The sequence below is a fragment of the Microcaecilia unicolor genome, chromosome 10 (assembly GCF_901765095.1).
Source record: "Microcaecilia unicolor chromosome 10, aMicUni1.1, whole genome shotgun sequence".
NCBI lineage: Eukaryota > Metazoa > Chordata > Amphibia > Gymnophiona > Siphonopidae > Microcaecilia > Microcaecilia unicolor.
This window is the reverse complement of record NC_044040.1, coordinates 174,733,077-174,746,266: the sequence shown is the minus strand read 5'-3', so window position 1 is coordinate 174,746,266 and position 13,190 is coordinate 174,733,077. Positions and strand designations below refer to the sequence as shown.

Genomic DNA, 13,190 nt, shown 5'->3' with positions numbered 1-13,190 from the left:
TTATTATACTTATTTATTCATTTATCTGTTTATAGATCCCTGACACAGGCCAGTATGGCCAAAACACAACTCATGTCGGGTCATTTTTGTTTATCGATTTGAATAAAGACTTTGTTGAGAAAACCATCTGAGAGAGGTTTTTTTTTGCTCCACTTTTCGCTTGGCAGTTAAATAACGAGGCCACAGTTTTAATTTGGTTTCATTTTAGAGACAGCAATAAACAACGGTAGATTAAGGAGATTGACTCTCTTAATCTCTCTCTGTGAAACCTTGGCCAAAATCTGTGCATGGTTCTCAGGTGGTGTAAAACCCATTGGGGGCATTTTTTCCCCATAAACGTGTATTACTACTACTACTACTATTAAACATTTCTATAGCGCTACTAGACTTACGCAGCGCTGTACAAATTAACATGAAAAGACAGTCCCTGCTCAACAGAGCTTACAATCTAAATTGGACAGACGAACAGACAGCTAGGGGTGGGGAAATTGCAGTGGTAGGGGTGATAAGTGAGGGTGTTGAGTAAGAGAGTCATGGTTAGGAGTCAAAAGCAGTAGCAAAGAGGTGGGCTTTAAGCCTAGACTTGAAGACAGCCAGAAACTGAGCCTGACGTACTGGCTCAGGGAGTCTATTCCAGGCATAGGGAGCAGCGAGATAGAAGGAACAGAGCCAGGAGTTAGCAGTGGGGGAGAAGGGGGACGACAGGAGACATTTACCCAGCGAATGGAGTTCACGGGGAGGAGTGTAGGGAGAGATGAGAGCGGAAAGGTACTGAGGAGCTGCGGAGTGGATGCACTTGTAGGTCAAAAGGAGAAGTTTGAACTGTATGAAGAAGCAGATAGTGTATTCCGCTGGGTTCGCACGGGAGCCCTTATGCCACCTCAGTGGGTGGCGGTAAGGGCTCCCCCTTCAAATGGCCGTGCAGCAAGTGCCTCACTTGCCGCATGGCCATTTCCTGAAAATAAAGACCTACGTTTTACCCGCTGTGGTAAAAGGGGGCCTCGGTGCGCGTCAAAAACAGGCACTGACACCAGCAGAGGTCCCCTTTTGCCACAGCTTGGTAAAAGGAGCCCTTAAGATTTACATCCGTTCTTTGACAGACACAAAGTTTCTGGGTTGTTTTATGTACATATACCGGCCAGAAATGCAATCTTCCCAGCCTCAGTTCTGGAGCCTCTTTGCCCAGTTTGGGTAGAGAGGTGTGGTAGCTTTGTTAGTCCACTCTTAAAGGTTATCAATAGAAATCAAACAAAATAAAACATGGAAAAGAAAATAAGATGATACCTTTTTTATTGGACATAATACATTTCTTGATTAGCTTTCGAAGGTTGCCCTTCTTCGTCAGATCGGAAATAAGCAAATGTGTTAGCAGATAGTGTATATATAAGAGAAATATCAAAGCATTACTTTGACAGTCTGACAGAGTGGGAGGGTGGGGGTATGCATGGGGACATCAAAGCATTTCATTGATATTCTAACAGGATGGGTGTTGGTAGGTGAGAGGAGGGTAATAAACAGAGAAATACAGCTTTATGGTTTATAATGGGTTAGAAAACCCAGATCCTTATTAAGTCCTGTTTGTTGGGTGTCAAAATATTCAATCATTCTTATTTCAAAGGTCTTATGTTCCTGTATTGTTTTAAAATTACCTTTCAGTATTCTTACTGTGAAATCACTGGTGCAGTGTTCTGGTCTTGTGAAGTGTTGGCCCACAGGGGTGGGGGCTTGACTGGCACCGGCTATTTTCATGTGATGTCTGTGCAGATTGAATCTTGTCTTAAGCATCTGGCCTGTTTCTCCAATATAGCATCCTTCGTTACATTTCCAACACAGACGGAAAAAGAAAAGGGCACGTTTCCCTGTAACACAGCCAGCTGCAAACTATGCCAAAACATTTCACAAGACCCCACAGTCATTCACAAAGGAAAAATATTCAACATAAAGGACTATTTTACATGCTCATCTTCCAATATGGTATATATCATTCAGTGTAAAAAATGTAACAAAGGATGCTATATTGGAGAAACAGGCCAGATGCTTAAGACAAGATTCAATCTGCACAGACATCACATGTTTGATTTCTAATGATAACCCAGTTTGGGTACATTTGCAGGTATCTTACACACATATTGGAAATGTAATTCCATAGGTGCCTGTTTCCATGCATAGAACACTACATGGTTCCCAGCAATAGCTGAGGCTAGAGAGCATTTGTGAATGTTAAAAATCTGATTTAATGAGAAGATATCATGATACTGTGACTACTGGGTTCTTTGCATATTTCTTTTATATTGTTACTGAGTAAAAAAGATTTAAACATAAAGGTATCCTTCCAGTGTTCTTTTGCTTCAGTGACCGACTCAGAAATAAAAAATTTAAAAAAGGGAGGGTTTAAAGAGAATAGCTCGCTTAATCTCTAGTGTTGCTCTTTGGGACAGGGACTTAAACCTGAATATTTCTCATCATTGTACAGTGCTGTATGTATCTAGCACTGTAAAAATGATGTGTTCAGCATTTCGGTACTTCACAAAATGCAGGATGCAAGGAAATAAGTTCTGTAATGAGAATGAGTAACAGGAATATAGTTGGGTTTAGTGTTCCAGAAAACGTAAAGAGCCTTCTTGTGTACTTGTGTTACAGCTGATCGAACTAAAGTTTGAAAAGTTTGATGTCGAAAGAGATAATTACTGCAGGTATGATTATGTGGCCGTGTTTAATGGAGGAGAAGTCAATGATGCCAAAAGAATTGGGAAGTTCTGTGGGGACAGCCCCCAGGGTAAGCAGTACCATACTCCTCAAACTCCGTTCTGCTATAATTGTGTAGCTAGAAGAATATTTATTTTGCAGTGTTCCTATTTCTTGCAAAATTACTTCTTATCGTAACTAGAGGTAATATAGTACAACGGGGATCTTCAGGTGCTTCCAAGTGACACAGAATGGCTACTGTTGGACTTAGGATGCTGGGCTTGATGGATCATTGATCTGGCCCAGTTGATCACATCTTCTGTTCTTACATTTTATTACAGTAGAAGGTAATATAGCACACAAAAGGTCAAACACAGTGGGCCTGATATTCAAAAAAAGCTGAGCTCTTAAATCCAGACTCCTAAATTTAGCCTCTATTTTCAGCGTTAGCAGCACTCTGTGGTAGTTTTGGGATTGACGTGCACTTCCCATGCTCTAAAAAATTGAATTTATTTTTTAGCACTGGAGATGTGTCTGGGGACAGAGAGTAGGCGTGTTCTGAGCTAATTGGTTAGCGCAGCTATATCGCCACACACTAACCAATTAGTGTGTGGCTAGCGCATGAGCCCTTACCACCTAGAAAATAGGTTCTCATGCACTAATGGCCATGCACTAATGGCGAATTAGCGCGTGACCATTAATAGAATGTGTTAAAGGCGGTTAGCTTAGCATTGTTAAAAAAAGGTTTGGATGGCTTCCTAAAGGAAAGTCCATAGACCGTTATTAAATGGACTTGGGGAAAATCTACTATTTCTGGGATAAGCAGTATAAAATGTTTTGTACATTTTTGGGATCTTGCCGGGTATCTGTGACCTGGATTGGCCACTGTTGGAAACAGGATGCTGGGCTCGATGGACCTTTGGTCTTTCCCAGTATGGCAATACTTATGTACTTATGTAATAGGAATAATAGAAAATGGGGCATTTTACTGCCATGCTAAAAGTGGTCTTAGCATGTGGGGAAGACCCTCGCTGGGGATAGCGTTGCTCACTTTTTAGTGCTGCTTAGTTAAAGGGCTCCTAAATTTTCAGCTGAAATTTCACCTACATTTAAAAGCTATGATCCTAAATTTAGGCTTGTCATTCAGTTGCCTGGATTGGAGAGCTTCATTTAGATGCCCAGTGCTGAAAATCTGTGCTGAGCTCCTGTTTTCCCCACCCTAGATCCACCCCTGTCGCCACTCACTTTTTAGGATCATAAATTTAGGAGTTTATTGAAATTTTGAGCACAACTTTAGAATCTCAGTCCCGGTATGTTTTCAAAGAGGCTAATTTAGGAGCCTTTGAAAATTGAATCCAGTATGTACCTAACATTAGTGTCCAACAGGTTCCGACTTGAGAGGCATACACTGAACATCTCATAAATAGTTCTAATTCATCGGCTCTACAGGTGATTGTAATTTATATATTTAGGTGTTTACTTTCCAGTTACAGGACTATTGCTGCATAGTTTTCTAGTGGAATCAAATATGACAGGGACCTCCATTCATTCATTAATGTGCATTCAGGGGGCCTTTTTTAAAGGCGCACTAACGTTTTTAGTGTGTGCTAATGATTAGTGTGCACTAAACACTAGAGACGCCTGTAGGAATATATGGGTATCTCTAGTGTTTAGCGCATGCTTATTTTTAGCATGCGCAAAAAAACGCTAGTGCGCCTTTGTAAAAGGGGCCCTAAGTGTGTTAGCATCCTTTAACAATTTAGTACATGCTAGAGAAGCCATTCCCAACCCATTCCTCGGTCACACCGAGTCCCATCGGGTTTTCAGGATATCCACAATGAATATCCACGAGATAGACTTGCACGCACTGCCTCAGTTGCAAGCAAATTTAACTCATAAATATTCATTGTGGATATCCTGAAAACCCAGTGGGACTGTGTATGCCCCCAAGGACTGGGCTGGGAATGTCTGGCTGCTAAAGTGATTTAACACAAACTAATCTACAAATTAATGCACATTATGTCAATTAGTCCCATGAAATCACTGTAGCATGTATTATAAATCACTACTAAAATCAGGGAAAACCAATGAAAAAAGAAAACTAAGCATATTTTTTGTTTACTTGTACACATCCCTGAAATATTTTATTTTTATTTATAGTTACATTAGTACCCCATGCTTTCCCATTCATGGCAGGCTCAATGCAGCAGGCAATGGAGGGTTAAGTGACTAGCCCAGAGTCACAAGGAGCTGCCTGTACTGGGAATCGAACTCAGTTCCTCAGGACCAAAGTCCACCACCCTAACCACTAGGCCACTCCTCCACTCATATGTACATTTGTGTCACTTAGGGGTCATCAGTGCAGAAAAGGCACAAAGGGGGTCTTTCTACTAATGACATTAACGATTTACCCCTTATCTCTTATGCTGAAATGGACTGTTTAATTAACTTACTTTATATTGTACTTCAACATTTATGAACTTTACTGTAACACTACTTTGTATTTCTCATTCCGGAAATGGCGATCGCCATTACGGCATAATGTAAGCCACATTGAGCCTGCAAAAAGGTGGGAAAATGTGGGATACAAATGCAAACCAAACAGAGAGAGTAAACAGCATACGTAGAAAGTACACAAACAAAAGAGCAACACTGGGCCTTCAAGACTGGAACAACAGGAGTATTTTATTGACAAGTGACCCGACACGGGCCGTGTTTCGGCGTTAAAAAACGCCTGTCTCAGGGGTCAGGGTCTAAATGTAAAATGAACGGGGAAAATCTGTGAAAACCAAGCTCGCCTGTCAGGGTGGACAGACCGTGATGTAGAGTGGAGAACTCCTGTGTTAGCCTTGTAGTCACTTAAAATGTAAAAACGGCGAGGCAGCCTACTAGTGAACTTTATAAACAGTAAAAAAAGACGCCAGAAGAGAAAACGGAAAAACAGAAATTACGTCAAAACAAATAAATAAATAAGTCATGGTAACATTTTAAGCTCACTGTAGAAATCAGCTGGTAGTAAATGCCAAGAAGCCTATTATATTCCTATGGGCATCTCAGCATCTACCGTGAGCTAAAAACGCTACCATGGCCTAGTAAAAGAACCTCTAAAACAAGATAAGCCAGGGGAGGGTGAGAGAATATTAGTGGTGTTTTCCCACTTTTTATCTGATAAACACCTATTTAATATTTTTTGCTTATTAGTATTTATCGATTAAAACCTAAAAAATTGGAAACCTATATATACACAATAAGACAATATTGAACATTAGAGGGCTAGTAATGTCTACCAGGGTACGTGTACATGAATAACTTTTAAATACTTATAAGAACTTCTGCATAAGCTGATTTAAGGGAGAGAACAATTGATCAATTCCAGTTTCTTGGTTGGCATCCTACTGAAAATAAGGTAGTGAATGTTGTGAACAAAATTTCACAGCATATTCAAAAGCATGGATTAATGAGACAAAGCCAACATGGGTTTAGTGAAGGGAAATCTTGCCTCACCAATCTATTACATTTCTTTGAAGTGGTGAATAAACATGGATAAAGGTGAGCTGGTTGATATTGTGTATCTGGATTTTCAGAAGGTGTTTGACAAAGTACCTCATGAAAGACTCCAGAGGAAATTGGAGAGTCATAGGATAGGAGGTACTGTTCTATTGTGGATTAAAAACTGGTTAAAAGATAGAAAAGAGAGAGTAGGGTTAAATGGTCAGTATTCTCAATGGAGAAGGGTAGTTAATGGGGTTCCCCAGGGGTCTGTGCTGGGACCGCTGCTTTTTAACATATTTATAAATGACCTAGAGATGGGAGTAACTACTGAGGTAATTAAATTTGTTGATGACACAAAGTTATTCAAAGTTGTTAAATTACAGGAGGATTGTGAAAAATTACATGAGGACCTTACGAGACTGGGAGACTGGGCGTCTAAATGGCAGATGACGTTTAATGTGAGCAAGTGCAAAGTGATGCATGTGGGAAAGAGGAACCTGAATTATAGCTACGTCATGCAAGGTTCCACGTTAGGAGTCACCGACCAAGAAAGGGATCTAGGTGTTGTCGATGATACGTTGAAACCTTCTGCTCAGCGTGCTGCTGTGGCTAAGAAAGCAAATAGAATATTAGGTATTATTAGGAAAGGAATGGAAAACAAAAATGAGGATGTTATAATGCCTTTGTATCGCTCCATGGTGCGACCTCACCTCGAATATTGTGTTCAATTCTGGTCGCCGCATCTCAAAAAAGATATAGTGGAATTAGAAAAGGTGCAGAGAAGGGCAATGAAAATGATAAAGGGAATGGGACGACTTCCCTATGAGGAAAGGCTAAAGCGGCTAGGGCTCTTCAGCTTGGAGAAAAGGCGGCTGAGGGGAGATATGATAGAGGTCTATAAAATAATGAGTGGAGTTGAACGGGTAGATGTGAAGCATTTGTTTACGCTTTCTTAAAATACTAGGACTGGGGGGCATGCGATGAGGCTACAAAGTAGTAAATTTAAAACGAATCGGAGAAAATGTTTCTTCACTCAATGTGTAATTAAACTCTGGAATTCATTGCCAGAGAATGTGGTAAAGGCGGTTTACTTAGCAGAGTTTAAAAAAGGTTTGGACGGCTTCCTAAAGACCATTATTAAATTGGACTTGGGGAAAATCCACTATTTCTGGGATAAGCAGTATAAAATGTTTTGTGCTTTTTTGGGATCTTGCCAGGTATTTGTGTCCTGGATTGGCCACTGTTGGAAACAGGATGCTAGGCTTGATGGACCTTTGGTCTTTTCCAGTATGGCAATACTTATGTACTTATAGCTGTGGTAGGCCTGGGCCCTCCACTTTTGCCTCAGACCCACCCAACAGCCTTGTGCACCATTCTTGTACCAACTGAAGACATCCAGAGCCTACCTCAAGTCAGCTAAAGTGCAGGTGTCAGTGCCTCAAAGTGCTGCTGCTGACTGCCGCAAGAACTGAGCATGCTTGTGGTGCCAGCATCAGTGACACGTGGAGAGACATAATCGAAAGGGGCGCCCAAGTTTTCCTGAGACATCCTCGCAGGACGTCCCGGCGAAGCAGTGAGGAAACCCATATTATCGAAACAAGATGGGCGGCCATCTTTCATTTCGATAATACGATCAGGGACGCCCAAATCTCAACATTTAGGTCGACCTTAGAGATGGTTGTCCCGGTTTTCGGAGATAATGGAAACCGAGGACGCCCATCTCAGAAATGACCAAATCCAAGCCCTTGGTTGTGGGAGGAGGCCAGCATTCGTAGTGCATTGGTACCTCTCACATGCCAGGACACCAACCGGGCACCCTAGTGGGCACTGCAGTGGACTTCATAAATTGCTCCCAGGTGCCTAGCTCCCTTACCTTGGGTGCTGAGCCCCCCCCAAAACCCACTACCCACAACTGTACAACACTACCATAGCCCTAAGGGTTGAAGTGGGGCACCTATATGTGGGTACGGTGGGTTTCTGGTGGGTTTTAAAGGGTTCACATTTACCACCACATGTGTAACAGGTAGTGGGGGATGGGCCTGGGTCCACCTTCCTGAAGTGCACTGCACCCACTAAAACTGCTCCAGGGACCTGCATACTGCTGTGATGGAGCTGGGTATGACATTTGAGGCTGGCAAAAAATATTTTTGAAGTTTTTTTATGGTGGGAGGGGGTTAGTGACCACTGGGGGAATAAGAAGAGGTCATCCACGATTCCCTCCAATGGTCATCTGGTCAGTTCGGGCACGTTTTTGAGACTTGGTCGCAAGAAAAAATCGACCAAGTAAAGTCGGCCAAGTGCTCATCAGGGACGCCCTTCTTTTTTCCATTATCGGCCGAGGACACTCATGTATTAAGCACGCCCCAGTCCCGTCGTCACTATGATTCCGACACACCCCTGTGAACTTTATTCATCCCCGCGACGGAAAGCTGTTGAGGATGCCCAAAATCGGCTTTCGATTATGCCGATTTGAGCGACCCTGGGAGAAGGACGCACATCTCCCTATTTGTGTCGGAAGATGGGCGCCCTTCTCTTACGAAAATGAGCCCAAAAGTGCTGCTGACTGCCACAAGAACTGAACATGCTCGTGGTGTCAGCGTCGGTGATACAACGTGCTGCTGTCGCTGACTGCCACATGAACTGAGCATGCTCGTGGTGCTAGCGTCGGTGACACAACGTGCTGCTGTCGCTGACTGCCACACGAACTGAGCATGGTCATGGTGCCAGCGTCGGTGACACAATGTGCTGCTATTGTTGACTGTCACACTATAGCTGACTTGTGGGCTCTAGTTTCTTCAGCTGGTGGGGCTTGGTGGCATAGGCACCGACTCCATGGGTGCTGTGGGTGCTCGAGCACCCCTAATATTTTAACCCGCTGTTGGACGTTCCGGTTCCCAGCCAGCCCGACCTGCCCGCCCTGTTCTCCCTCAACAGTCCTCCGTCCTCGCCTTCCTGCCACCCAGAATTTAAAACTTACCTTACCTCGGGTCCCGGCAGCAGTGAAAGGCGAGCAGGCTCGGCTTCAGCCTTCCCTTCTCTCTCAACTCTGGTCCCGCCCTCATTTCCTGTTCTGCGAGGGCAGGACTAGAGCTGAGAGAGAAGGGAAGGCTGAAGCCGAGCCTGCTCGCCTTTCACTGCTGCCAGACCAAGCGAGGTAAGATGAGTTTTACATTCTGGGCGGCAGGAAGGCGAGGACGGAGGACTGTTGTGGGAGAAGAGGTCGGGCTGGGGTTGGGACTGGAACTCGGAAGAGATGGGGGGGCTGAAAAGGGGCAGGTGGTGTTTGGGGCGTTACTGGACATGGAGAGGGGGGAGAGAGGAGAAATCGCTGGACTTGGAGGGGAGAGAGGAGAAATCGCTGGACATGGAAGAGAGGGCAGGTGAGAGATGAGACTTGTTGGACATGGATGGAGGGAGGGGAGAGAGGAGAATTCGCTGGACATGGAGGAGAGGAGAGGGGAGGGGAGAGAGGAGAATTGCTGGATATGAATGGAGGAGAGGGCAGAGGAGAGAGGAGAATTGCTGGATAGGAATGGAGGGGGGAGAGGGAGGAGGGGGAATGCACCACCTGTAAAAAAAAATGTCAGCACCCCCAATCATTTTGAAAAGTTGGCTCCTATGCTTGGGGGTATGGGAGAGAAGAGGAAGAGATGTCCATCAGCCACCAACGTTATCCATTGGACCCTAAACAATTCATGTCTGGCTACACCAATAGAAAAGAGGATCAAAGATGGAAGAATAAAAAGGGTAAAGGCCAATAAAGGGGACAAGTATTTGCAGGCACGCATTTAATATTGTTTCTTGTGGGCCTGCTCAGTAGCATGCAGTGCAGGTAAAGACCTGGATTCATTACATGTGGTCTATATATAAATCTTGAGAAAGAAATGTCTGGTACTTTCTTGTCCATGTGACCACAGGCACTGCTTTGTCAGCCAAAAAAAACAATGGAAGGGGCCTTAGAAGAATGAATAGAGAAACATGTTAGGTCCCCTGGGAAATGGAGGCACGTTTGGTTAAGTCACTATGCAGTTGTCATATGTTAATGTTATTCTGGTTAACCATTTTCAGCTTGATTGGATAAGGCAGTATAAAATGTAAGGAAATGAATAAATTAAAGATGGGTGATGAGTGCCTGCCTAGGGCACCTAGCTAAGGGAGGCTCAGTATACTTTTCTGCTACTGCCAGGGTGGGGAACATCACTGGATATAAAACAGCCCATGTGATATCAAAGATGGCGCCTGCCCTCCACCCCAACAACCCATGATGTCATTTAGCCAACTGATGGTTCAGACTGGAGGAGTTCCAACTCAGAGCAACAAGGGCACAGTAGAGACTTTCAATATCGTCAACCTGCATTTAGGAGATAGTGGTTAGTATATGCACTGAGGGCATCCTGTGTGTATTAATCAGAAGGACATTTGTTCTGTTATTTCAGCATCAGTTCTTTTAACAGTGAGACACAAGCCTCCTTATACTAGTGGGCGACAGAAGCCTCTTAGACGTAGTAGAAAAACTGAATAGGTCAGAGGAGTTTTTCAAGGCCTGTTTCTGGACTCTAAAAGCATTGACAGCAAAACAGAGGAAACAGAAGCTCAGTGTGATTCATGGTGCGTCCTTGGGATACAGTCCGTGTCTGCAGTCCTACAGCAAACAAGTGGATGGAGGAAAAGGATGTCTCGCATTTACGTAGGGAGAGAAGACAGGCTAACAATTGCACAGCTGCAGTGAATTGTGTTCTATTATATTTATATTGTACATGATCAATTAAGCTTGCTTGTAATTGTAACGGACAGATCACTGGCCAATTTCCGAAGGGAGACTTTTAACCAGTTCTGTCTTTAGGAGTTGACGTTACCAATGCATAGTTGGAGTTGTGGTCTCTGCTTATTCTATTGGAAATCAGTGCTGTAGGTATCACAGTGAATGAAAAAAGGGTGTCAAAAGGCCAGCATTGGAGTAATGGCCCCCTCTAAACACAAGCTCACTTGGCAATGCTATGCAGCAAGTTCTACAGGCCTAATTCCACTAGGGGATTCTTCCATTTTGTTTTGGAAAAGGAAAGGATTTTGGATTTTACTCCTGACTATTCAGTTATAGCTCAAGGCAAGTACATTCAGGTAGAGCGGGTAGGGCTACATTGGGGGGGGGGAGGGGGTGCAAAGAGGTCAAGTGCCCTCTGCCTCCATGCCAAGGAGGCCCTAATCCAGAAGAAAGTGCAGTTTCCAAGCTGGTTTTCAGGCCCCTCCCTAATTTTGGCCTTGGGCCTCAGCATTTCTAACATTGACCCTGACAGTGTGCATTTTCCTGTCCCTGGAAGGCTCACAACCTAAGGGGCCCTTTTACTAAAGCTTAGTGCACACTAACAGAATTAGCATGCACTAAATGCTAAGAAGCCCATACCTATGACCCAGCTTCTACTCACCAAGCTGACAATCACAGTATTCACAACCCCTAATGCACTGAGAATCTGACCCTTCACCCAATAAGACCTCCTAGAGGTACGATTTAGGATGTAGTTTCCAAGGTGAACAGCCTCTGGCATGTTAGAAAAATGTAGGTAAGGGAAGTTGGCAAGGCAGATCTGTAACTTCGGGATAAGGATCGGCTGTAAGGGCCAGGGCTGAATATGACATCGCCCTACATACCCTACGAGACAGCAGTGACTCTGGACATGAGTCAGGCCCTTCCCGTGGATTGCCCCAGCTGCGGCAGGCGCCTCTCCCCCGCCTCAGCCATGTCCCTCCCCTGACTTAGAACTGGTGTGGACCGGGGGAATCTGACTCCGAGGAGAATGGCAGACTGTCACTACTACCAAGAGCTGGGGCTGCAGTGGTTGAATTAGAGGAAGATGAGACTGGGGCCTAGGGACAAACCTCTAGCAGCTACAATTAAAGGCTTTCTATGCCTCAGCTTCACCCCCTCCCCTCTCCCAAACCTCCATCATAAATGGCAGTGAGCAGATTTGGAACAGGTTATCAAACGGCAAATCGGAGGGAAGCAGCAACACAAATAGACATGGAGCAGAATGAGTTTAGAGTGCCTCAGATGAAGCAACCAAATGGAACCAAACTGCCAAGGAAGCAATTGTATTCAAGGACCCGACATGGCCCATGTTTCGGCTAATGCCTTCATCAGGGGTCAGAACTACTACTACTAATAGCATTTATATAGCGCTACCAGACGCACGCAGCGCTGAACACCTGACATAGAGAGACAGTCCCTGCTCAAAGAGCTTACAATCTAGATAAGGTTGAGGCATGTTGTATCCTCCTATGGAAAATCTATAATCACAATTGCAGGATATCAATAGGAGGACATAACATGCCTCAACCTAGTTCTGACCCCTGATGCAGGCATTAGTCAAAACTTGGGCTGTGTCGGGTCCTTGAATAACATTGCCTCCGTGGCAGTTTGGCGCCACTTGGTTGCTTCAGCTGAGGCCCTCTACACTGATTCTGCTCCTTGGAACAGGTTATGACAGCACTTGAAGATCAGGTGTGGAGGGTTGTGAGTAAGCCACAAAATTAACATAAAGAAAAATGGAAAAGTAAATCTAAAATTCAGGATTACAATCTACATATATATAATCCTTATTGCATGATGTGCTGTGGAAAAGATGGAATTTTCCCTATCCGCTTCTAAATGCTTTAATAAAGGAAGGGGAGATGGATCATGATTCTGAGTTATAATTTACTGGTTCCTAATGCAGGGACACTGCGTGAGGGATGGTAGGATAGAAGCTGTTCCTTTATTACCTTCAAGTTTGCTAAGAAGTTTAAACCTTAGACTTGGAGCCTCTCAAAATAAACTCTGTAATGAGAAGCTGTCTGCTGCTGAGTTCACTCAACCTGAAAAAAAGGCAGCCAGCATTTCACTAATTATATGCCTGGCTCTAGCATATTGGCATTAGTACAGCTTGAGATGCATCTTTAAAGGTTCTTGATGACATTGATAATGTGCTGCTTCAGTCTCTTTTCACTTTTATAGTTACATATGCTTTCCGATGCTTGAA

The 13,190-nt window shown here is 44.0% G+C and overlaps 1 protein-coding gene across 1 annotated transcript in view; it reads left to right on the top strand.

Annotated features, from left to right (window-relative positions):
• The window catches only part of PCOLCE2 (procollagen C-endopeptidase enhancer 2), a 68,934-nt gene that overhangs the window by 18,568 nt on the left and 37,176 nt on the right, over nucleotides 1-13,190 (top strand). The window contains 1 exon segment of the mRNA XM_030216180.1: nucleotides 2,641-2,783. Within this exon segment, the coding sequence (XP_030072040.1) occupies nucleotides 2,641-2,783 (143 nt within the window).